We start from the raw sequence: 25,879 nt of genomic DNA, 5'->3' as shown, positions 1-25,879 counted from the left end.
GCTGCTTCCAGCACTGCCAGAGGTTCACCACATTTCCAGAATGATAAACATTTTCATACGAAGCCCTGAACTCCTCTGCTCTGCCCTGGACCCTCCATCAGAGGCAGCCCAGGGAGTGGACCTCACATTCAGGACTCCAGGCTGCCCATGAACAAACCTATGGCTCAGAAATATACCTGCTCAGGAACGTTGTGTGACAGGAGCCTGTGTCCACTGGGACATGTGGAGACTTCTTCCCTTGCAGGGCCCGAGGCCATCTGGCTGTCCCCCCAGCAGCGGTGCAGGAGCAGCAGTTCCTCTGGCCAGGCTGTGAACACAGTTTGCTGGGTGGGTTGGGTGTGCAGCTCCTCTGGATTTCATGGATTTCAAGAGCATTCCAACTGGCAGAGGCAAGCTTGGGATCTCACCTCAAAAAAACCTTCCCCCTGCCTTAATGAGGGCTGTGCCCTCCCTTCCTGCCCTCCTCCCCCTGCCTGGCCATGGCTGTTCCTAGCAGGTGCCTTCTCTTATTTTTAACCTCCCCTTGGAATGCAGGAAGCCTCTGCTTGCTGTGAACCGGGATCAGAGCCTGAGCACATCCTAGAGGATTTCCTGTTTGGGACTTTGGAGCCAGGCTCCAGCCCACAGAAGTGGAGCCTCTGAGCACCCCAGGCCTGCTGGGCCACCTGCCATGTTGCTCCTCTGGCTTCAGGGGCAGGATGGCATCCAGCAGGAAGGTGCAGAACTGCCTGGTCCCGCTTGCCAGAGCCCGGCGGGGAGGAGCCGCTCTCGCTGGGAGCAGGGGGCTGTGGTGGCAGAGCCTGCACGACGCCCCACGGCGGCTGCTGCGGCTCCAACCCCCCTGCAGCAGGAGGTTGTCCCTGCCTTCTTGATGCCCTCATGTATTTATAGACATTAACTAGAACTCTCTTCAGTCTTCTTCTATCCCAGGTCTCTCAGCCTTTCCTCGTAAGGCAGGTGTTCCAGTCCCTCCATCATCCTTGTAGCCCTGATGCATCTGCATAAATCATCTTCACATTTTGCTCTGTTCTCTGGCTTCTGTATCACTAATAATTCCACCAAAGGCAGGATGCAGCTGGGAGCCTTGCAGCCCTGTCCCAGCCTTTACTACCACCTAAACCTTCTGCCCTGAATGGTCAAAGAGAGCATTTCTGCTCCTGTTTCTAAGTTGCTCTCACAAGACATAGTTGGACTTACATTTTTCTACCAGTCCCCACACAGCTCCAAGGACACTTGCATGTCAGAAAGACTGTGCAAGATCTCTATGAATATCCAAACACATTATATGGATTTTTTCTCCCCTCTCCTGCCAAGGGCCTCCAAGAGTATTTAGTTAATTGGAGTTTACTAGGAGACCAAAAGGAATCCACTGATTTCCACCTCTAAGTAGAGACAGCACTTGTGTACAAATGGCAAGGCTGAGAGGAGGGTTTAACACCCTGGGGCCAAAGAAGAACAAACACCCTGGACACTGGAAAAGGAGGATTGCAGGAAAGACCCAGGAAAATGCAGATTGCTTGCAGGAGTGTAAAAGGCCCAAGGCAGATCTGAAGGAGGAATGAGAAGTTGAAATTACAATAAATAGCAAATGTGATCAAATGCAGCAAGTTTGCCAAATCATGCCACACCAGCATGTTAGCCAGCTTTCTTTGTAAGAGACTTTTTTGGGGCCAGGAAAACAAGTGGATCAGACTGAGCTGCAGTAAGACATGGGTACTATTTATGCTAATGTAGAAGACAGAAATGGCTTCACTAAGGGCAAGTCATGCCTGACCAATCTGCTGGCCTTCTACAACAAGGCTACAGAGATGGTGGATGGTGGCAGAGCCACTGACATAATTTACCTGGATTTGTGCAAGGTGTTTGACACTGTCCCACATGACATCCTGGTCTCCAAACTGACAAGGCATGGATTTGACAGATGGATCACTCAGTGGATAAGAGATTGGGTGCATGGCCCCATCCAGAGAGTTGTGGTCAATGGCTCAATGTCCAAATGGAGGCAGGGGTCAGTATTGGGACCAGTGCTGTTCAACATCTTTGTTGGAGACATGGACAGTGGGACTGAGTGTCTCCTCAGCATGTTTGCTGATGACACCAAGCTGTGTGGTGTGGCTGACACCCTAGAGGGAAGGGATCCATCCAGAGAGACCTGGACAGGCTGGAGAGGTGGGCCAGTTGGCACCTCATGAAGTTCACCAAGGCCAAGTGCAGGGTCCTGCACCTGGGTCAGCACAACCCCAGGCACAAATCCAGGCTGGGGGGAGAATTGCTGGAGAGCAGCCCTGAGGAGAAGGACTTGGGGGTGGGAGGAGATGAGAATCTCGACCAGTGTGCACTCACAGCGCAGAGAGCAACTGCATGCTGGGCTGCATCAAAAGAAGTGTGGGCAGCAGGGCCAGGGAGGGGATTCTGCCCCTCTGCTCTGGTGAGACCCCACCTGGAGTACTGTGTCCAGCTCTGGAGCCCTCAGCACAGGAGAGACACGGAGCTGTTGGAGAGGGTCCAGAGAAGGGCCACAAAGATGATCAAAGGGCTGGAGCAGCTCTGCTCTGGAGCCAGGCTGGGAGAGTTGGGGTGTTCAGCCTGGAGAAGAGAAGGCTCCAGGGAGACCTGAGAGCAGCTTCCAGGGCCTGAAGGGGCTCCAGGAAAGCTGGGGAGGGACTTTTCATCAGAGAAGATAGTGATAGGACAAGGAGTAATGGTTTTAAACTGAGAGAGGGGAGATTTAGGTTAGATATTAGGAAGAAATTCTTCACTCTAAGGGTGGTGAGGAGCTGGGATGGGTTGCCCATGGAGGCTGTTGATGCCCCATCCCTGGAGGTTTTTAAGGCCAGCTTGGATGAGATTTTGTGCAACCTGGTCTAGTGGTGGGGATTTCTACTCATGGCAGGGGGGTTGGAACTTGGTGATCTTTAAAATCCCTTCCAACCTTAATGATTCTATAATTCTATGAAATCAATATAAAAACTGTAAGGTGTGGGAAACTGGCAAAAAAAAAAAAAAAAAAAAAGTAAGTTGGAAGTTTTGTGCTTGAGGAAATGCACAGTCAGCCCCTCCAGGTTAAAGGGCTCCAGAGGTGCACAGTCCCCATACTCATCTCACAGAATCTTCACAGAATCACAGAACCTTAGGGGTTGGAAGGGACCTGGAAAGATCATCCAGTCCAACCCCCCTGCCAGAGCAGGGTCACCCAGAGCACATCACACAGGAACATGTCCATTTGGGGTTTGAATGTCTCCAGCCAAGGAGACTCCACAACCTCTCTGGGCAGCCTGTCCCAGGGCTCTGTCACTCTCACAGGAAAGATGTTTTTTCTGATCTCCAGCCTCTGTTGACCAACACCCCAGGTCCTTTTCCCCCAGGCACTTTCCAGCCACTCTGCCCCAAGCCTGGAGTGTTGCCTGGGGTTGGTGTGACCCTAGTGCAGGACCCAGCACTGAGCCTGGTTGAATCCCATACAGCTGGCCTGGGCACACGGGCCCAGCCTGGCCAGGTCCCTCAAGCCATGGATCCAGCCTGTCCAGGTCCCTCTGCAGAGCCTTTGTACCTTCAGGCAGATCTACACTCCCACCCAACTTGGTGTCACCTGCAACAGGCTGAGTCCCTCAGCCTTCTCCTCATCTGTTGTCACCAGTTTGCCAGTTGTGTTCATCACAAGGGGACACTTTTTTTGTCCTTCCTTTTCTGGCTGACATCCTTGTAGAAGCTCTTCTTCTTACTTCTTGCATCCCTTGCCAGGTTCAGCTCCATCTGTGCCTTGGCCTTCCTGATCCCATCCCTACAGAACTGGGCAGTGTCCCTGCACTCTTCCCAGGATCCCTGTCCCTGCACTCTTCCCAGGATCCCTGTCCCTGCTCCCACTGCCTGTGCAGTTCCCTCTTGCCCTTTAGTTGGACCAGCAGGCCATTACTCAGCCATGCTGGTCTCTTGCCCTCCTTGCCTGAGTTCTCACCTGGGGATTCAGAGCTCATGTGCTCAATGGAAAGTGTCACTGAAGATCTGCCAGCTCTATCAGCTTATTTCTGGTCATCAAGGAGCTCTCCAAATGCACAATTCTTTCTATATAATGAATAACAGCCTTGTGATCACATCAACAGCATCTTTCAGCCCCATGTATTTGATTAATCTACCAAAAAGTAGAAGTGAATGCATTTGAACAGGTATCAATAAAGGTGCTGCCACAAATACCAAGGTACTAGAAGCTACGGAGAACATGTGCCCAAATCACATTGTTGATCTTGGCCTTAGCAACGTGTTGGAGAAGGACCCTAGTGAGGAACCACAGGAGAGGCAGAGCAGCAGTGGGTGAGGTCCAAGAGAGGCAGTGAGATGATGCAGCAAATGTCATCCCTGAGCACAGCAAGACATTTCCAGCAGAGAAAGGAAGCCTTCCCTTACATGCTGCTCTATAAGGTGCAGATGAGATTTCTTCAGAACACAGTGGGAATTCTGATCTGCTGCATTAAAGAGACATTAATTTAAACCAGAAGACATATGGAAGAGCAACGAGGACAGCAGCAATGGAGAGCTGCAGAGCAAGAGCACGTGGCTTGTTTCACTCAGGAGAGGTGCTGCATGAGAAACTTATTGCTGTGTCTGAAAGTATCTGGGAGGGAATGGAGTAACGTAAGAAAAACAATTGTAGACAGGGCTGAAAAGACACAAAGACATGATAGCTAAATCAAGGCTGAAATGTCATTGTTAAAACTGTCACAGACATGAGATCATAAGGACCATCTCACTGGGAGTCAGCTCAGGCTGACAGCCTCAAGCCCAGGCTCTAATGGTGGCTACGAGTGGATGCAGAGGAAGGTGTGGAAGGACAGGAGAAGCATACACAACATTTCACCTAAGTTCACCTCCAGACCCAACTCTTTGGGACACAACTGCAGGGGCTGGAGGTGGTTTCCTCTATTCAGGAACCCCCAAAGGATTTATATTCTGTGAACTAATCCAGGCACCAGTGTAAATGTTGAGGATCCACAGCATTCTGTGGCAAGAAGTCCCTCAGGTCCACAGCCCCTCACATGAACTACCATGTTCTTCAGTTGTTGGGTTTTTTTTTCTCTTGGCTTCTCTTAGCCTCATTTCATGCCTCTTTTATTGGAAGGCACAGTGAACAAAATCAGCTCCACAGACCTGAACAAAACCACCCCCCCACAGACCACTCAGGATGTCATTGTCCTCTTGCCCATTTCCCTCGTTTGTCTCCTTTCCAAAACAGACACTAGATTGTTCCATGCATTGAAGCTGATCTGGACCTTTAGCATCCTCGTTCCCTTCTTCTGAACTTTTTTTTTCCTGCCTTCCTGTGACATTCTGAATATAGATGTAGGAGGAAATAAACCAAATATATTATAGCTTGGTGAATTTATGATAAAAAATTGTAAGATGTGCTGTTCAGGGTCAAAAGTATTTGGTTCCTCCAGAGTACCTTTAGATCAGTAAAAGTAATGCAGAGTGTTCTTATTTCAGCTCAGCCTGTGTGGTATCCAGTAGGGGAGGCAGACAGACACCCAGATCTCGAGTGGTTCCTTCTCTATGACATACTCTGGTGGGCCATATTCTCTGTTTGAATGGATTGGCACTGATGGCAGAACCTGGACATTTTCCTCATGAAGCAAACTGAGCTGTTGCCTTTCTAGCACATGATCTCAGGAATGGACCATCACAGCCAGCAGCCAAAGGCAGTTTCTCTGCTACAAGATAAAAGAAGGCCCAGGAGTGATTACTGGCTGAGTGGCCCCCAGCAGACACACCAACCGTGTAGGGACCTGGCCTGACTGGAGCAGAGAGACCACCTGAGAGGCCGAGCTGAGCCAGGGGGGCAACTGCTGGTGGAGGAGCCTAGACAGTCACTGCCTAGAGTCTTGGTTTGTCTGGTGAGTGCCCAGCCCCCTGCAGTGGAGGCCCTACAGTTGAGAACCTTCCAGCATGGACATCATGACATGAGCCAAGGTGTTGGCAGGTTACAGGGGTTTGAATTCTGGGCTCTGCTCTTGGTAAGGAGCTGTGGTAGAGAGCAGAGAATCCCAGAATCCCAGGCTGGTTTGGGCTGGAAGGGACCTTAAATCCCACCCAGTGCCACCCCCAGGGACACCTCCCAGCAGCCCAGGCTGCTCCAAGCCCCATCCAACCTGCCCTTCAACACTGCCAGGGATGGGGCAGCCACAGCTTCCCTGGGCAACCTGGCCCAGGCTCTCCCCACCCTCACAGCCCAGAATTTCTCCCTCCCATCTCAGCTCCAGCTCCCTCTGCCAGCTGGAAACCCTTCCCCCTGCTCCCAGCCCTCCCTGCCCTTGTCCCAAGCCCCTCCCCAGCTTTCCTGGAGCCCCTTCAGGCCCTGGAAGGTGCTCTCAGGTCTCCCTGGAGCCTGCTCTGCTCCAGGCTGAACGTCCCCAGCTCTCTCAGCCCGTGTTTCCACATGCCCCCATTGTCACCCGCAGCCTCTCTCCGTCTCCTGCCCAGCCCTCTCCTTGCCCTGTCCTGTCCCAACACTGTCCTGCCCCTTGCTCCTGCCTACCCGCTTCCCATTTCCTCGGGCTCCAGGCGCCCCTTGCTTCCCCACACCCCATTTTACCCCGGGTCCAGCCCCCCCTGCCCCTCCGTGCCAGCCTTGCCCCTGACGCTGCTCCCCGGCCCCTCCGCCCCGTGCCCCGGAGCCCTGCCCGGGGCCGCTGCGGGGCCGCGCTCAGCCGGCGCGCTCCGGTGCCGGGGCGGGGATGGGGGCGGCGGGGGGAGCGGGGGGCTGAGGGCGGTGCTGGGTCGGGTTTCACCCGGAGCCTCCGCGCCGAGCCAGCGCCGACCCGCCGAGCGCGGAGCGCGGCACCGGGAGGCCGGCACAGCGGGGCGGCGGGGCGGGCGGGCACCGGAGCGCTGCGGGGCTCAGAGCGGGCAGCGGGACCGGAGAACCGGGGCACCGGAGCGGCTGCGGGACGTCTCGGCGGGGCCGGATCCTGCGGGATGTGAACACCCCACGGTGTAAGTGCCAGCGCCGGGGACCGACCCGCTGCCGCTGCCCCGCTGCCCTCGCCCGGCGCTCCGCACGGCGGCACCGTCGCACGCCGGGCGGGACCGGGACCGGGACCGGGACCGGGACAGGAACCGGGACCGGGCGCTTTGTTCTGCCTCCGCCGCGCAGACAATGGGGCGGGGGGGGGCGCCCGCGGCGGCGCAGCCCCGTGGATCCGCCGGACCGGCCTCCCCGCGGCGCGACGGCTGCGGGGCCGGCGCTGGCGGCGGGAGCGGGACGGAGCGGGAGCTGCCGCAGGAGCAGCCCCGTGTGCCCCGCGGGGCCGGCGATGGCGGCAGAGGAGTCGCGGAGGCGCCGGGCGGAGGCTGCGGGCCCGAGCGGAGCGGGGAGCGGGGCTGGCACCGGGACGGCACCGTGCGGGACGGCACCGTGCGGGACGGGGCTGTGCCCGGGGACTTGCGGCACCCGCGGGCGACGGGACCGACGGCTGGGAAGGCCCCGGCGGGGCAGGGAGCTCCGAGAGCCGGCGAGGGGGCCCGGAGCCCCGAGGGACAGAGAGCCCTGCCAGGCTGGGGCAGCCGTGGGCAGAGGGGGCCCCGCAGCTGCCCTGCCGTGGGCTACAGCACGGGGGGCAGGTCGGTGCTGAGCTGCATGTGGGCTGGGATTGTGGGAATGGCTAATGCGTGAGGAAATTTTATTAGAGCTTCCTTTGTGGGGGAAGTGTTTTCAGAGACAGGAGGGCCTGCGGGAAGCCCTGGTGTGGCCCAGAAGTGGGATGCACAGGGATGCAGTGGAGCTTGGCTGCATCCTGCTGAGAGGACAGTCTCCACCCCTGGTCACTGCTCAGAGCTGGTGTCTGAGGGAAACGAGGGTGTGTGTCTTGCTGGGGTGAGCAAGAGGGTACTGAAGAGGGTGGGAGGTGGTGGGAGGGCCAAGAGGCTTGGAGATGGCTGTAGGTAGTGGCAGGCTAAGCAGAGGTTGAAAGGGAGTTGCTACCCCGAGGCTGCGCTGCAGGCAAGCCTGGGCTGTGTCTGGGTCTGAGCACAGATAATCCAAAACTCTGGAGAGATCTGTGTGAAGGCAGAAGAGAAAAGCATATTCCAGGTCAGGGGCTGGTGCTCAGCAAAGATTAAATGGGCTTCTGAATCTTTCCTCATCTGGACTGGAGTCTCAAAACCATCATTACATGAGTCATGGCCCCTCATGTGAGCCTTTGGGTATGGCATCAGCAGCATCTGCAGCTTTGATGGAGCTTTTGCACAGCCAGCACTGACATCTGGTTGTGGCGTGCACAGTGGGCGCCTCTGCCCAGCCTGGCTGCTGGGGCCGGGTGGGCCTGCCTCCCCTCCCTCCGGGCTGCCATCAGAGGAGGGGTGCCTCAGGCAGGCAGGGATCCATGCAGTCCTCCCTCTCTAATTCCATAGTGTTTTTTCCTAAATGGGACTTCTCTGCTAAGTGTAGGCTGGGCTCTCCTGGTGCCCTGGGCCATCAGCCCTGGGCCTGGAGATGCTTATGTATATTGCAGCTCATGCCATTTTACTGCTCTTCTGTCAGCCTCCTTGCTGTGGCTCTGGACCTCAAACACCTCTCTGGACAGATTCTCATGCTAGCAGCTTTCTTCAGAGGCTTCTGCTCCCTTGTTTCACAGGGGAGCTGTGTGCCCGAGGGTGGGAGGGCCAGGGAGGACAGCCTGGCTCCCATTACACAGGCTGGGCCTGGACCCCTCCAGCCAGCCCCCAGCGCTGAGCCAGCTGCTAATTGGAAGCAGCTGCTTAGATTTGGTGACTCTGCATCCACTGGGGTCACTGCTGGCTTCCTCTGTGACCCACGCCTGCAGACCTCTTAGGAACAGAGGGCTGCTAGTGCCATGGGTGGCCTTCTGCCCATCCTGCCCTGGCAAGGCTGGCAACCTGGCCTCTTCCCTGGCTCTGAAACTACCCGCTGGTATCCAGGGAGGATGAGTAAGGAGAAGTTTACACAGACTTTCATCACCATTTTCCCACCCCAGGGACCCTAATTTCTGTTCCCTGGTTGCCCCAGTGTTCTCAACTGCTCTTCACACTCCCCCTATTCATTTTTCTAGTTTCTCTCCTCCCTTCCAGCAGCCCTCAGAGCCTTGCTGCACTCCGTTCTTCTCAAGAGCCACATCACTAATCAAACCAGGTGGCCTTTTTTTCCCCCCGTATCTATGCCCTGATCTGTTCCAGGCACTACCCAAGACCTTCCAGCTTCATCCTGTCCTCAGCCCCTGAGGTTGCCCCAGGGAGCCCTGCCCTCTGCCTGTTTTTTTCACTCTCCTTTTTATTTAGGTTTTGTCTAACCTCCTGCCAGAGCTTTAAGCCCTCTGCCCTGTGCCCTCCCATGACCTGAGCAGCTGGGTCACAGGATGGCACAGAAACAAACCTGGACCCCCTTCCCTCCCCAGCTTGGCATGCTCTGGCTGTGTGCAGTTACCCCTCCAGCTGGGGACATTTGCCTAGCTCCAACAGAGGCAGACTTGTCGAGGCCCACCGAGTTGGTGCAGACCCCAGCCAGCAGCCCACAGGGATAAAAGTCACTTCTTTTGACTTCTACCCCTGCGAGATAATGCGGATTCGTAGGTACAAGAAGAGTGTGTGGATTTACTTGCCTCAGACACTGGATGCCCACTGAAGTAAACAAACACTTTTTTACATGTAGAAGACACTTCTTGTACTTAATCTTTCTGTCACTAACCCAGGATTTCCACAGGGAAAGCCAATGTAAACAGCTGACCCGAGGTGGGAGAGAGGCCTCAGGAATAATCATCCTGCATCCCCTGGAAAGGGTTAATGCTGCTGGAGGGTTCTCCAGCCCAAGGGCTGACATTCTCAGTCCCCAGACCGGGCAATGTAAGCCACCTCCATCCCCCAGGGCAGGGAGGTTCCTGCGTCCTGCCTCTGACACCAGCGGCTCCGGAGTGTGGTTGTGGGACCAGCAGCAAATGCTTTCAAGAGGGGCCAAGTGTGAGCTCATGCTGCCGCCATCCCTGCAGACCACGGAGCGTCGCTCACGGGGGCTGCGAGCGCGGGGGCTGCGGCTCCTCCACCAGCCCCGGGGCTGCGGGAGTCCCCGCAGGAGGGTGGGCAGAGCCCTGGGGGCGGCAGGCTCTGGGCTGCGGGCAGCGCCCGCAGCCGCGCGGCTGCGGGAGCCGCTCCTGCCCGCCCGTCCCTCCCCCACTGCAGTGAGATGAAGCCACGGCAGGGGGAAAGGGAGTGGAGGAGCCGAGCGAGCGAGGAGCCCGGAGAAGGAGACAAAGGAGAACGAAGCGGAGGGTGTGGGACCGGGAAGGAGCCAGAGCAGCTGGCAGCTCAGAGGGGGCTGCGGCGTTCCCACTGCACTGCCATCACCCTCCATGGTACCAGCTTGGGGCATCCACTGATCTCCGTGCCAGGCAAAACAATGGGCCCTGTCTGATTTTATCCTGGGCATTCCCAGCTGTGGGCACGTCCCTTGCAGTACAGCCGCTCTGATTTATTGATCCCTGGATGTGCGCCCGCTCTGGTTCTGCTGCTCCCTTCCAGGGACACCAGATCTGCACTTCACGGGGGTTTTGGCACCTCTGTCCTTATGGTCCTGGAAGGTGTGCAGCTGGGGGGGGGGGGCTCAACACAATCCCTTGTTGAGCTCTGTCCCAGTTTGAGAACAGCTTTTTCCAGGGTGGAGAGATGCTTGCTGCTGTTGTCCCAAAGTCTGTCATCCTGCAGACAGCCTCTCTCAGCCCCCCCAAGATGCATTATTCCCCCATCAAAGGCTCAGGGACACTCTACTCCAGGTGTTGCCAGGAGGGCAGGTGGTTGGGAAGGATGTTTGACCATGTAGGAAATGGCCCCTGTGAGAGGTGCTGGCTGCCACCCCCTGTCCCCTTCCAGTGTCACCTGCCTGCCTGACCTCGGGTGCTGTCCTGGGCCTTCTCCAGGCACCCTCTGCTCTGACATGTTCTCACCTTCTCTCCTGGCAAGGGATGGGTGATACAGAGCGACTGGGCAGCAGGTACATGGCAAGCCTTCCATCTCCAGGTTTTTTTTCCTGTCCTTCCTTTGCTGCCCCCTCTTAACCAGCATCGTCTGGTGTGCATTCCATGCAGGATTAAAGAGCAAAGGAGATCGAGCCACCCTCTGCTCAGCAAGTCCCTGGCGATGGAGCAGATGAAGGGATCAGCCGTGCTTCTGCTGGAGCTGCTGATTCTTGGGGGCCTGAGAGCAGGGAAGGGCTCTGCCGTCCTGGGCACCCTGGATCTACAAATAGATGAGGAGCAGCCAGCTGGCACCATCATTGGGGACATCAGTGCTGGCCTGCCCCCTGGGACTAGTGCCTACATGTATTTCATCTCAGCGCAGGAGGGCAGCGGTGTCACCACCGACCTGGGGATAGATGAGAACACCGGGATCATCAAAACAGCCCGTGTCCTGGACCGGGAGACTCGGGACCACTACAGCTTCATAGCTGTCACCCCAGAGGGCATCACGGTGGAAGTGAACATCCAAGTGAATGACATCAATGATCACGCTCCAGCCTTTCCCAAACAACACAGCACCTTCCAGATCCCAGAGCACACACCCATTGGCAGCAGGTTTCCCTTGGACCCAGCCTTTGATGCTGACAGCGGCCTGCTCAACACACAAGGCTACGTGATTAAGGGAGAGAATGTGGGGCAGGCCTTCCGCCTGGAAACACGCCGAGGGCCCAATGGGGTCCTGTATTTGGACCTGGTGGTCAGCAACGTCTTGGATCGGGAGAACCGTTCATCATACTCGCTGCTGTTGGAAGCCTACGATGGTGGCTCTCCTCCCCGGAGCACCCAGATGACGCTGGACGTGTCCATCCAGGACATCAATGACAATGCTCCTACCTTCAACCAGAGCCGCTATCATACTCTGATCTCAGAGAACCTGAAACCTGGCAGCAGCATCCTGCAGGTCTTTGCCTCTGATGCAGATGAAGGTGACAATGGGGACGTGATTTATGAGATCAACCGGCGGCAGAGCGATCCTGACCAGTACTTCACCATTGACTCCCGGACCGGAGTCATCAAGCTCAACAAGGGTCTGGACTATGAAGTGAGGAAAGTGCATGAGCTGGTGGTGCAGGCAAGGGATAAGGCTGTCCATCCTGAGGTCACCACAGCCTTTGTCACTATTCATGTACGTGACTACAATGACAACCAGCCCACCATGACTATCATCTTCCTGAGCGAAGACGGGTCCCCTCAGATCTCCGAGGGGGCCCAGCCTGGCCAGTACGTGGCTCGCATCTCTGTTTCCGACCCAGACTATGGCGAGTACTCCAATGTCAACGTCACACTGGAGGGAGGGGATGGCAAGTTTGCCCTCACTACCAAGGACAACATCATCTACCTGATCTGTGTGGACCAGCTTCTGGACCGAGAAGAAAGAGACTCCTATGATTTGCGGGTGACAGCTACTGACTCAGGAACACCCCCGCTCCGGGCAGAATCAGCCTTTGTGCTGCAGGTGATGGATGTCAATGACAACCCTCCACTCTTTGACCAGCAGGAATACAAGCAGAGTATCCCCGAGGTTGTGTACCCGGGCAGCTTTGTCCTGCAGGTGACAGCTCGTGACAAGGACCAGGGTCCCAACGGGGAGGTGCGGTACAGCATTGTGCATGGCCGTGACACCCACTCCAGCTGGTTTGCCATCGACCCTGCCACAGGTATCATCACCACTGCTGCCCCCCTGGATTATGAGAAAGACCCTCAGCCTCAGCTGACCGTGCTGGCCACAGACAGGGGAACCCCTGCCCTCTCCTCTTCAGCTGTGGTGCACGTGGCCCTGCAGGATGTCAATGACAATGAGCCAGTGTTCAGGAGCAATTTCTACAATGTGTCTCTGAAGGAGAACACCCCGGTCGGGACCTGCTTCTTACAGGTAGGTACCATTGTCAGGAGCTGAGCTGGAGGAGGGCACAGCCAGGGCTGTGAGAGACTCGGGATGGGAGACCTGTCCCGAGGCTGTTTGGGCAGGAATGCTGGAGCAGAGACCCCTGTGCTCAGCGTGAGTCAGGAGTGGGGCAGAGCCCGTCACTCCCTTCCTGCATGGCAGTACCAGACGTGTCACTGACACTGGGTACACCTCAAGCATGTGCTGAGGACAGTGTTGACCTCAGCAAAGACTGGGGCCCACTGTGCCAGGCCTGGCAAGTGTGGAGCTGCCTTGCAGGCCAGGACACTGTAAATGGTGCTCAGGAACAGGGGTAACACCTCTGGGAAGCTGCTTGTAACCAAGCTGCTGATGTCTCTCTCCTCCTGTGAGGGCATTAGCTGAAGTTCATCAGCTTTGTAAGGCTGGTTGTGAACATCAGCATTAATTGTGCACAGCTGGTATTGATGTGTTACCTTGGGAAGAGCATCTGTGGGATTTGAGCTGAGAGACGTGCTCCAGCAGCCTTTGTGTGGGGAGGCTGCCTGGAGGGGTGCTGCCCTCTGGCAGGTCCCGCAGGCCCCAGGATGTGTCTGTGATGCCATCTTCATTTTGTACACTTGGTGTCCTTGCATTTGGTGTTTCAGTGCTCAGGCCCTGGTGCCCTGCTTGCTGGGCAATACAGCACCTCTGAGCCAGGATGGAGGGACACGGGGCTGGGGCACTAATGGAGCCAGGCACTGCCAACCCAGGCAGCATCTAGACTGTCCATCAGGACAAGCACCTGTGGAGTCTGGGGCAATTCTGAGGAGCTAGGGCACTGGGATGTCTGGCTGGGGCCAAGAGGGACTCTGGGGCCAGGTGGTGAGTAGTGCCCATGGGGCTAGGATGAGGGGAAGCAGGAATTCTGGGGCCCTTGAGACAAGGCAGGAAGAAGTTCTGCAACCTGGCCAGGGAAAAGGGCCTCCAGATGGGCCTGGAGGAGAAAGTGGAGGTGGTGAGAAAAAGTGATCTCTGGGTGTAGGGCTGCTGGGGCATGGGGGCATGAGCGTGTGGGCTGTGTGGGAGTGGGCGGGTGGGGGGCTGGTGGTACGGGGTGGGAGGGCTGGAGAGGGGCTAGTGAGTGCAGGGGATGGGGGCAAGGAGTGTGTGGGAAAGGAGTTGGGTGGGAGCAAAGACTGGGTGCAGAATAGAGAAGGGACATGGGGCAGATCTGGGGGGGTAGGGGTGGGTCAGGGGGGAAGTCTGGGCAGAAGACATGGGTGGGAGATGAGGAGTGAAGGTTTGGGTGGGGGAAGATTTGGGTTTGGTCTGCACAGGACAATACTCCACAGTGTCCCAAGTGGGTGGGGACGGGGATGGGACCGGGGATGGGGACAGAGGTGGGGAAGGGGTCAAGGGTGGGGGGTCCAGGTCAGGGCAGAGGAGCCGCATGTCCCTGGGTGAGCACGGAGGCCCCAGCGTGTGCAGGGACGTCTGGGCTGTGGCAGCCCCTGAAGGGAGGCCTCCCTCTCCCTCCTTCTCCGTGCCTTCCTGCGCGGTGCCGCTCCGTGTGGGAAGGCGTTCTGGAAATGCAATCGGAGATGGCGGCCGGGCCCCTGGCGCAGCGTGGGGACAGGCCAGAGGGGGAGCGGGGCCTTCAGAGGAGCTGGGGCCACGGGGTGGCACGGGGAGCAGGTCCAGCGTGCGGCTGCCCGGCCGTGGCGGGGCTGGGCAGCGCGGGGCCAGCGCGGCGCTGGGAGCGGGGCTGGCGCGGCGGCCGCGGCCACCGAGGGCTTGGCTGGGCTTCCGTGGTCTTGGCTCGGCCCTCGTGTTTCGTTTGGAAACGGCGCGTCTGGGCCGAGCGCAGGTAACTCCCGCGTGGCCTCGGCACAAAGCAAACAGCTCTCACATCTGCTGCTGCTTCCTCTGAGCCGGGAAACGTGAGAGGATGGGAAAGGAGGCAGGGAAAGGAGGCTGGGAAGGAGGCTGGGGAAGGAGGCTGGGAAGGAGGCTGGGGAAGGAGGCAGGGAAGGAGGCTGGGGAAGGAGGCTGGGGAAGGAGGCTGAGGAAGGAGGCAGGGAAGGAGGCTGGGAAGGAGGCTGGCCAGGCCGTGGCGGGAGCCAGCCAGGCCGGGGAGCCGGGGCAGGGAGCCCAACGCTCGGGCATGGCTGTGCGGCGCAGCTACCCCTCCGCCATCGCACCCCGTGTCCCCGAACAGGAGGGCTCCAGAGGTGCTGCCAGGGTCCATGGAGGCCAGCAGCTGGCCCCGTGTCTCACAAGGCTGTCAGCCACGTCAGGTGTGCAGCTCCACAGCCCCTGTGTGCAGTCGCTCCCACTCAGCTACTTCTGTCCGTGGCTTCTAGGTGTCAGGGCTCATCCTCACCCTGGGAGGTGGAAGGGTCTCTGTCAAGGTCTGCATTTGGTCCAGACCCACATGATGGTCATGAGAGCTTAGGCCATGGGCAAGCCCTGCCAGCGTGAAGTGCAGGACACAGGGCAGCCTCCAAGGGCAGCACAGGACCAAACAGGTTCCATCTCCATTGGACTGCTGTGTTTCCAAGCAAAAAAACTTGGCAGGACCAGGTCTGTTTTCAGATGGTGATGTCTGCTCTCTGTAGACAGGGAAGTGGGGAGTCCGTGTGAGTGACCAGAAGAGACTTGAAGCACAGCTGCAGGTCTCCTGCTCCCTTGCATACCCCATCCTCTCTGCCAGGTCAATCCCTGTGTTTGGTGTATGAACAGAGGAGATCAGAGTAGGCTTCTGGCCCGAACTCCCCAGAAAGAAAAAGGATCTGGTAACATCTTTATTTATTGCTCGTGTTTATCATGGGCCAGGTCCCACAGTAGCAAACTCTGCACGAGCACTAAGCAAAGGAAACAGCAAACTCACAGTTAAAGACTGAGAGAGAAACACCAGTGGATAAGGAGCCCAGGGAATCAGAGAACATGACAGCAGCAGAAAGCAGAGCAAGGGACAGTCACTAACTGCTTGTCTCTGTTTCTCTCTGTGGCCAGAAGCTGATAATATGGAAGCTTTATGGCTCGTCAGACTGCATTCAAATGCTATGGGTACATGATGTGAAGCACTATTCTGGTATAAATTCACCCTGCTGGCTTAAATTTGTTTTAAACATTTGACTTTGTACCAGCAAGCTGCATGCATGGTCAGATATTGTCTTTCTGGGCCTTTCTAACTTTTCATGCTAAATCAAGTATTGTCTGTCCTCTGGCAGCCAGCAAAGAGCACACAGAGCTCTGCAAACCCCATGTTGTGAGCACAGGCTGATTTGACAGAAATGTGAATGAGATGAGATGGTGGGTTTTTGATTCTTGCAAAGATCCAATATTGATGGGTTTTTAACCAGGATTTATGTTTTTCTTTTGCATTCATAAACACAATTGCTGGGGAACAAGAACATCAGAGGTTAAAAACTGGCCAGCAACACACCTCTTGTATAATCTGATGTCTTAGTATCTTGCAGTTTTGAGGACAAGTCTGATGAATTTTGACAACTGGGTACTGTTCTGTGCTTCTGTGGGGCTGGGTGTGCTGCCCACTTAGGACCAGGAGAGCCTCTTGGGCTGTGCCCCAGATAGATGGACCTGCATTAAGTGCTGTAGGCTGGACCAGGCCACATGTGGCGTGTGACTGAAGGAAAGTCTTGACAGATGATCCTGATGCATGGGCTGTGCTGCTGAAGGGGGTGGCTGTGAGAGGACACAGGGAGTAGCCGTGCTCAGGGACTGAGCAGCAAGAGCAGCAACGCTTACTGGCTGCTGCCAAAGAGAGTGGCAGGAGGTGGGGAGGACAGTACTGCATGTGCTCGTTTTCCTGGGACAAGGGATTCAGCATTAACCTATTTTCAGACCTTAGCATGACATAAACCAGGCCTCCCCCTCCTCAGAAACAAGAAGGCAAGACAAGGAGACTCCTGCAAGCTTGCTGGGGACCAGTGCGAGGGGAGGCAGCACATGAGGCTGCTGGTAGTGCAGGCTGTAATGTGGGAGAGTCTGGGGGTGCACAAGGAGTGGGGACATGGGGGAGATGCTGGTACATGGGGAGGTTGTGGGGGAGGTGAGTGCTGTTGTTACCGCCAGAAGAGCTGCATTTGTTCCAAATTCCTGTGAAAGTTATTTCCTTGCACTGCCAGCAGCCTCCTCCTGGGCTTGGCACAGCAGCCAGCGCCATGATTAATTCAAGTAGCATTTCCCCTGGAGCTGCAGCAGCTTTTCCACTGCAGCCGAGAGGCCCCAGCCCCTGCGCTCCTCTCCCCCATGCTCTGCTCCTCCCCCAGCTCCCTCCTTCCTCCTCACCATCCCGGCCCCCTCACAGCTGCCCCTCTTCCCTCACCTCCTCAGCCCCTGGCCCCTTGCAGCTCCCCGTCCTCCTGCAGCCCTCGTTGTCGCTGTCCCTCCTCCATGTCCCCACAGCCCCACCTGCACATGCTGCCCTCCCAGGTGCCAGCCCCATGCCTCCCCTTCCAGAGCCCCAGCCTGCCAGCATGTCCCCCCAGTCTTGGCTCCCTCTTGTTCTCTCCACACCCCTTGGCTGCGGCCAGCTGCCATTGCTTGCTCTGCTCCTGGGACCCGTGCTTTTTGTCCCCAGGGCAGCTCTTCCTCACCTGCATGGCCCTTGGGACACTGCAGCTCCCTGGCCCTTCCTCATTCCCCAGGGTCCCTCTGCTTTCTGTGCTCACTCTCATGCTGCCCTGAGCCCCCGTCCCACCTGCACATCTTGCCCAACTGTGTCCCATTTCACTGCGTGGACCTGCTCTGTGAGCCCTGCACAGACAAAACCAGCCCAACACCCATGGTTGGATCTTCCTTGGTCCATCGGTGCCCCCCAGGAGGCCATGGCCAGAGCCTGTCACTTCTCTCCCACCCTGCAGTGTGGCTGCCCCACTAAAGCCCCTCACCCTGGGCACTCTTCCCCTGCAGAGGACCAGCTTCCCTGCCCTGCTCAGCTCCCCAGTTCCCTGCCCTGCTCCCCACCTCCCCTGCCCCGTTCAGCTCCTGCCAGCTCTGCTGGGGCTCCTGGTGCCCTGTAGCTCCCTGCTGCAGCTCCCGTTTCAGCTCCCCACTGCTCCACTACAGAGGACACCTCCATGTCCCTGGGTGAGCCTTGCTCCCCATCTCTCTGTGCTGTACTCCTGCGCTCAGGGGCAGCGGGTTCCTGCCGCTTGCTGCCGTGCCTCGCCTTCCACAGTCCTACCTCCCTGCCACTTGCTGTGACTCAGCTGCCTCCCCTCCTCCCCAGCACTGGGAGCTTTACCCCATCCCAGAACGACGCTGGAGCCTGCGGGCTGCCCCTGCTCTCCATGCCTTGCGGTGTGAGGCCGGGGCAGCTCTGGGCTGTCCTGTGGGGCCACCAGCCAGAGCCCGTGCCCCGGGCTGAGGAGCCAGCGCTGCCAGCAGGCAGCGCCTGCAGCTCTGCAGAGGGCTCCCCCGGCGTGGGGCACCCCGGGCGGGGGGCTCCCCCGATGTGCTTGTGTCCTGGACGTGGGGCTCCCCTGCATGAGAGGCTCCCCTGGACATGCAGCTCTCCTGGGCTGCCCCCGGACATGGGGCTCCCCCAGGCCCTGGGGTCTCCCCGCGGGGGGCTCCCTGCGGGCTCGGGGCCTGACCCTTGCCTGGGCCACGTGTGCTGGGCCACGGCTGGGCTGGACCCTGACCCCGCTGGCTCCCCCGAGGCCAGAGGACGCCGGAGGCCGGGAGGCAGCCTGGGAGCCAGGGACGGCTCCCGAAATAGCAGCGGTGGCCGCTCCCTGGCTGCTCGGGGCCGGTCAGCAGCCGTGCCAGGCCGGGCGGGCAGGCCTGGCAGGGGCTCCGGCAGCGGGGCCGTGCGTGGGAGCGCTGACCACACTGGCGCCAGCCTCCCCTCCTCTCCCACTGAGAGCCGTCACTCGCAGGGGCGGGAGCCCAGAGCCAGATGTTTGCCAAAGCCGCAGCGCAACATGTGCGCAGCAGAGCTCCAGCCAGGGCAGGGCTCCAGAGGAGCTCCCTGCCTGCCGGAGGGGAGCTCAGCCCCGCGGCAGCTGCGGCTGGCCCCGCCGGCCCTGGCCTGAGCCCCGCGTGCAGCCCTGGGCACCGCAGGGTGGGACAGGCTTTGAGGTCCGGGGGAATCTCCAGAGAAGAGCAACGAGGCTGGTGAGGGGTTTGGAGGGCACGTCATATGAGGAAGGGCTGAGGGACCTGGGGGTGTTCAGTCTGGAGAAGAGGAGGCTCCGGGGAGATCTTACTGCTCCCTACAACTACCTGAAGGGAGGTTGTAGAGAGGCCAGTGTTGTTCTCTTCTCCCAAGTAACTAGTGATGGGACGAGAGGAAAGGGGTTCAAGTTGTGTCAGGGGAGATTAAGGTTGGATACTAGGAAAAATGTCTTTACTGAAAGATGAGTGAAGCCTTGGAACGGGCTGCCCAGGGAAGTGGTGGAGTCGCCATCCCTGGAGGTGTTCAAGAAGCGTTTAGATGTGGCACTTCAGGATATAGTTTAGTGGTTGTGGTAGTTGGATTAGGGATGGACTTGATGATCTTGAACATCTTTTCCAACCTTAATGATTCTATGACATGAAATAACAAGGTCTCAGTGCCCACCTTTGTCCTCCCAGTTCTCCATGCAGTGGGCAGAGGCACACCTGCCCAGCACCTGCCCTCCTTCCCCTTCCAGCAGCTGCAGCTCCCCGAGGCTAGTGCTCTGGTTTCTTTCTGCATAACCCTGAGCCACCTGGCTGCTCTTCCTTGTCACCCACTTCTGGTATGCTTTGGCCACAGCACTCCCATGAGGTGCTCTTCTGCCAGGCTGCAGTAGCTGCAGGGTTCACAAACAAGGTCTTCTCACCAAACCTGCAGGGAAGAGGGGCAGGTAGCAGATGCTGCTGCACAGTACTGTCAGGCTCTGGTTGGGGCTGGTGGAGCAGATCGGCTCTCTCAGAAGGACTGGAACTGAATGGGAAGCTGAGAGGTTCAGGAGGACCTTTGGTTGGAGATCACAGAACGGTTGAGTGTGGAAGGAACCTCTTGAGATAATGTGGTACAACACCACCTGCTCAAGCAGGACCATCCAGAGCTGGTTGCCCAGGACCATGTCTAGATTGCTTTCAGTACCTCTAAGCATGGAGACTTCACCACCTACCTGGGCAACCTGGGCCAGAGCTTGGTCACCCACGCAGTGAAAAGGTGTTTCCTGGTGTTCAGAGGGAACCTCATATGTTTCAATGTGTGCCCATTCCTTCTGGTCCTGACACTGGGCACCACTGGGAAGAGCTTGGCTCCATCACAGAATCACAGAATGTTTGGAGTTGGAAGGGATCTTAAAGATCATCCAGTTCCAACCTCCTTCATGGGTAGGGACCCCTCCCACTAGAACAGGCTGCTCAGAGCCCCATCCAACCTGCCCTTCAACACCTCCAGGGATGGAGCCCCCACAACATCTCTGGGCAGCCTGTTCCATTGTCTCACCACCCTTACACTGAAGAATTTCCACCTGATCTCTAACCTAAATCTCTCTTCTTTCAGTTTGAAACTATTACCCCTTGTCCTCTCACTGCAAGCCCCTGTAAAAAGTCCTTCCCCAGATTTCCTGTAGCCCCTTCAGGTACTGGAAGGCCGCTATGAAGTCCCCCCGGAGCCTTCTCCAGGCTGAACAGCCCCAACTCCCTCAGCCTGTCCTCGTCAGAGAGCTGCTCCAGCCCTCAGGTCATTCTCGTGGCCCTTCTCTGGACATGTTCCAACAGCTCCACATCTTTCCTGTGCTGGGGGCACCAGAGCTGGACGCAGCATCTAGGTGAGGTCTCACTAGGGCAGAGTAGAGGGGCAGAATCACCTCTTGATCTGCTGGCCACACTTCTTTTGATACAGCCCAGGATGGAGTTGGCCTTCTGGGCTGCAACTGCACATTGGTGGCTCATGTCCAGCTTTTGATCCACTAGTACCCCCCCTAGTACTAGTATCCTCTTGGTGTCCTCTTTCATGCATGGATGATATCCCCACTGAGCTTTCTCTTCTCCAGGCTGAACAATCCCAACACTCACAGTCTTGCCTCTGATAGGAGAGATTCTCCAGTCCATTCCTCCCCTTCCTGGCCTTTCACTGGACTCTGTCCAGTATGTCCATCTCTCTCCTGTGCTGGGGAGCCCAGCACTGGACCCCGCACTCCAGCTGTGGCCTCACCAGTGCTGAGCAGAGGGGAAGGATCAGCTCCTTCAGCCTGCTGGCAGCACCCCTCCAGATGCAGCCTAGGACACCACCCACCTTCCTCGCAGCCTTCCTTGCTGTCTCACCTTCAACTTGGTGTCCATCAGGACACCCATGTCCTTTTCTGCCAAGCTACTTTCCAGCTGGGTGCCCCCCAGCATATACCCTTGCCTGGAGTTGTTCCTCCCCAGGGGCAGGACACTGCACTGTTGATCTTCAAGAGATTCCTGTAAGACCATTTCTCCAGCCTGGCAGGGTCCCTCTGGATGGCAGCACAAGTCTCTGGTATATCAGCCACCACTTCCAGTTTGGAGTGATCAGCAGATGTCCTGAGGGGACACTCTGCCCAGTCATCCAGGTCATTAATGAAGATGTTAAACAGGGCTGGACCCAGTACTGACTCCTGGGGTGCACTGTGAGTTCTGGCCTCCTGTGCTGCTGGTCACTTCGGGGCTGAGCTGTTCAGCCTGTTTTCACTGCCTGCTCATCCAGCCCGACCATCAACAGCTAGTCTGGGAGGAGCTGTGGGAGACAGTGTCAAAGGCCTTCCTGTAGTCCAGGTAGACACCAGCCACTGCTTTTCCTTCACCTACCAGGACAGTCATTTATCCAGTTGGTCAAGCCCTTGGATGAAGCCATGCTGATCACTCCTGATGGTTTTGTTGTCCTTCATGTGCATGGGAATGGTTTCCAGGATTAGCTGCTCTGTTACCTTCCCCGGGATAAAGGGGAGGCTGACTGGTCTGTAGTTTCCTGGGTCCTCCTGCTTACCCTTCTTGAAGACAGCAGTGACACTGACTTCCCTGCAGCCTTCAGGCGCTTCTCCCCATGACTGAGCAAAAGTTATTGGGAGTGCCCTCACAATGACATCTGCCACTTTCCTTAGGGTGCATGCCACCAGGGCCTGTGGACTTCCCTATGGCCAGTTTGCTGAAGCACTCACTGACTTGCTTCTTTGCAACCAAGGGTTTATCTGCCTTGCTCCAGGCTTCACCCCAGCCTCTGGCACTTGGGATTCCTAAAGACTGGTCCTACTAGTAAAGACTGAGGGAAAGAGGCACTGAGGACCCCAGTCCTGTTCAGTCTCCGAAACAGCATCAGGTTCATCCCCCCGGATTCCTTTACACCCTCTTGAGTCCCAAGGGACACAAGCCATTTCATTTGCATCCTTTATGTGAAGGGAATGACACATTTGGGTGTGGATCCATGAAGGCAGTGGATCACTTGAACAGGTTGCCTAGAGAGGTGGTGGGGGCACCATCCCTGAAGACATTCAAGGTGAGGCTTGATGGAGCTCTGAGCAATCTGTTCTAGTGTGAGATGATCTTTAAAGGTCCCCTCCAACACAATCTGTTCTATGATTTTTAATGCAAAAACAACAGCTGTGTTGCCCAGCCTTGTGCTGCCACTACACTGTGCAGTTCCTTTTGCATTTACTGTCCTACCCCCTTTCCCCTTCCCTATCTGGAGTCACCATCCCTGGAGGTATTTAAGGAGAGACTGGATGTGGCACTTGGTGCCATGGTTCAGATGATGTGGTGGTTTTAGGTCATAGGTTGGACTTGATGATCACAGAGGTCTTTTCCAGCCTCAGTCCTTCTGTGATTCTGTGATCTTCCTTTAGGCCATTCCCAGTTCTCCTTCTTGGCACACAGATGGTGATTGTGCCAAACTGTAGCTATTTTATTTCAACATCCTGCGTTTTGGTGTGTTTCTCAGCACATTTCTCCTGCTGGCACAGCAGTGCCACATCACAGGCCTGTGATGACTTTCCTAAGTCTGAGTTTACAGTATCTGGCTAATCACATCTCTAAATACTCACTGTTTGTCATGCATATAGACTTGAGAACATCCTTGGCCTTTTTAGAGTGGTCACAACCACTTCAGGAGATCTGGAGAGGCTGCCCAGTGTGCAGAGCATCCTGCTGGGGCTGTCAGTGCGGGCTCACTGCCCACCCAGCAGCTGTCGGCTTCCCCCTGCCTTTGTCCCCTCTGGGGCATGGCTGCAGTGCTGATTAGCAGCTGTCTGTACTGAGTTCTTGGCTCCAAAGTCTGCAGTGAAATGCAGCTTTTCCCCTGAGGATGCTGTTGGTTTCTTGCCCTGGACTCAGCCTCCAGCCCCGGATCTCCAGCTGGATCTGCAGGTTGCCTGTGTCCTTCAGCAGCCCCTGGATGCTGGCCTCTGGTTTGGGCTGTCCCCTCGGTCGAGGTGGCTTGTCCCCCCTGGCTTTCCCCTGTCTCTCCTCCTCTTGCTTCACTTGCTCAGCGAGCAAAATCTTAACCCCCCTTCATCAGGTTTCCTTTGCAGCCCAGCTCTTGGTCTGTGCTCTTGCATGGTGTGTCGCTGGTTCTCCTGTTCTCATTTCCCTTGGCTGGTGCAAGGAGGAGACAACACAACCCAAGCACTCAGCCTGTTCCCAACTCACCTGCCGCTGCCAGCTTGTCTTGGCAGGACTTGTATATGAGATAGGACTGACACACACCTAATGAAGGGCCCAGGATGCTGCTGACCACTGCTGTCTTTTGCCTTAGCATAAACTTCTTCCAAATACAGTGTGTGTCTCATGGCCCTTGAGAAGGGGGTTGGTGGTTGGTTCACACTTCTGTCTCCCCCACCACCAGTATTTGCTCTCTTCAGCCATGTATCACCTGGGAGCTCTCCTGCCTCTGCCAGCACAAGGGGGCTTTGTCATTGCGAGGAGCCAGAAGTGGGAAGAGCTGTATGGAAGACGGACCCTGGTGATGCAGGAACTGTGAAAAGACCCAAGGCAGAAGTTCAGGAGGTGCTAGCGAGGCCCAGGCTTGGTGCAGGGTTCAGTGGAGCCAAGGCAGTGCTGCAGCAGGGAATCCTAGAATCACAGAATGATTTGGGTTAGAAGGGTCATTAAAGATCTTCTAGTTCCAACTCTCCTGCATGGGCAGGGACACCTCCCAGCAGCCCAGGCTGCTCCAAGCCCCATCCAACCTGCCCTTCAACACCTCCAGGGATGGGGCAGCCACAGCTTCTCTGGGCAACCTGGGCCAGGGTCTCACCACCCTCAGGTGTGGTTATGGGAACAGAGAATGAGCACAGGGACACGTGTACATTCTGCTGTATGACACTGGTAAGTGGGGCTTTGTAGGATATAAACTGTTGCTGGTGGTGTCTAGGAGTGTCACTGCAGGTCTGGGAGATCTGGATTCTGTTGGAAAGACCTCCTGGGAATCTGTACTTGTTGTTCCCCAGACCTCAGCACGCTGTGACCCCTGCTGTGGGTTATGAACGCATGGTGGGGAGCACGAGGGTGCTGTGTACCCTTGGCTTGGAGCAAGGCTCCTGCCCCCTTGCAGGGACACAGGGAGCTGAGGAGAACCCAGTTAGTCCTGCAGCCCTCTGCCTGTAAGACTGACTGGGATTTGGGGACTGTCACTAGAGCCCCTGCAAATGCCCACATTTGCCCAGCCCCAGGGGCACAGGAAGGAGTGTGAGGACTCAGAGGAGGGATTGTGAACAAGCCTGTTTGTGACTGGGAGCAGGGGAGGGGGCTGTGCAGCCTGTGAGCCCTGAGACAGAGACCCTGCAGTGCTGAAGGTCAAGGGCCCTGTAGCACAGGAGCCCATAGTGGAAAGGGTGCAGCAGCTGGATCCCTGGCTCACAGGGCAATCCAGAGTGGAGAGACCTTGGGAGGTCTCTGGTCCCGCCTCCTGCTGGGGCAGCTGAGGGTCAGACCAGGCTCTCAGCGTCTTGAAAACCTCCATGGAGGCTGCACAGCGTGTCTTGCTGACCTTGTTGACAATCCTGGGCAGTCCTTACAGAGAAAAAACTTTCCTGTGTCCAGCCTGAAGCTCTCATTTCAGCTGGTGCCTGTCATCTCTTGTTCTCCAGTGTGAAGAGCCTGGAGCTGTGTCCTTGGTCAGCTCCCCACTGGCTGCCGTGTGCTCCCCTGAGGACTGAGCAAGCCCAGAGGCCTCAGCTCCTCACAGGGCAGGTTCTGCGGCCTCTGAGCCCTTCAGTGGCCACTCCTGAACTTGCCACAGTTTGTTAAGGTCTTTCCTGTACTGGAGGCCCCAGGCTAGATGTGGCATCTAGATGTGGCTGAGAAGGGCTGAGCAGAGGGGAGGATAGACCCGGCTGTGCCCTGCTCACACCAGCCAGGGTGCCCTGGGTCATGTCCTGCTGGCCCACTCAGACCCCCAGAACATCCCAGCCTGGCAGTCATGTCCTGTGCTCTTGCAGAGGTGTTCTGCTTCCCAGGGCAGGACTTGGCCTTTGCCCTTGCTCAGGTTCCTGTGGACCCATTCCTCCTGCCCCCCCGAGCCCTGGGGGTGCAGTCCTGCCCTGGAGCCTGTCAGCTGCTCCCCCCTCCCTAGGCTGGTGTCATTTGTAACCTCCAGGAGCCCTCTGTGCCTGCATGGGATCATTGCTGAGGATGCTTACTTAGCAGGAGAGGTGCCCAGGCTGGTCCCTCTGGTGCTCCACTTGTCACCTGCCTGTGGGCAGAACACAGCTCTCAGCCCAACCCTCCAACCTGTTTTTGACCCACCCAGTTGTCCAGCCCTCCAAATCAAAACTTCCTGTCTTGGGAGATGAGGATTGTGGGACAAGGTGTCAAAATCCTTCTTAAAGTCAAGGCAATTGTCATCCACATCCCTCCAACCACAGATCCCACCACGGTGTTGCAGAAAGCAAACAGGACAGGCAATCTGTGCTGGCTGTTCCCCTCCCAGGCTCCTCCATGTGGCCAAAAACACCCGCCAAGAGGATTCACTCCATGATTCTCCCAGGGACCAAAGTGTGTGGCTCAAACCAGGACAGTCTGATAAGAGTGTAGATCCTCAGGTCATCCCTTT

The 25,879-nt window shown here is 57.0% G+C and overlaps 1 protein-coding gene across 1 annotated transcript in view; it reads left to right on the top strand.

The window, feature by feature from the left end:
• The first annotated feature begins 6,913 nt into the window (after positions 1-6,913).
• The window catches only part of DCHS1 (dachsous cadherin-related 1), a 53,690-nt gene continuing 34,724 nt past the window's right edge, over positions 6,914-25,879 (top strand). Inside the window, exons 1-2 of the mRNA XM_051608640.1 lie at positions 6,914-6,984; positions 11,082-12,885. Of these exons, the coding sequence (XP_051464600.1) occupies positions 11,134-12,885 (1,752 nt within the window). The 5' untranslated portion in view covers positions 6,914-6,984; positions 11,082-11,133. The remainder of the gene's footprint in view (positions 6,985-11,081; positions 12,886-25,879) is intronic.

This window comes from Apus apus, chromosome 1 (genome assembly GCF_020740795.1).
Source record: "Apus apus isolate bApuApu2 chromosome 1, bApuApu2.pri.cur, whole genome shotgun sequence".
Taxonomy (NCBI): domain Eukaryota; kingdom Metazoa; phylum Chordata; class Aves; order Apodiformes; family Apodidae; genus Apus; species Apus apus.
The sequence above is the reverse complement of the archived record's forward strand: the minus strand, read 5'-3'. Positions and strand labels throughout refer to the sequence as shown.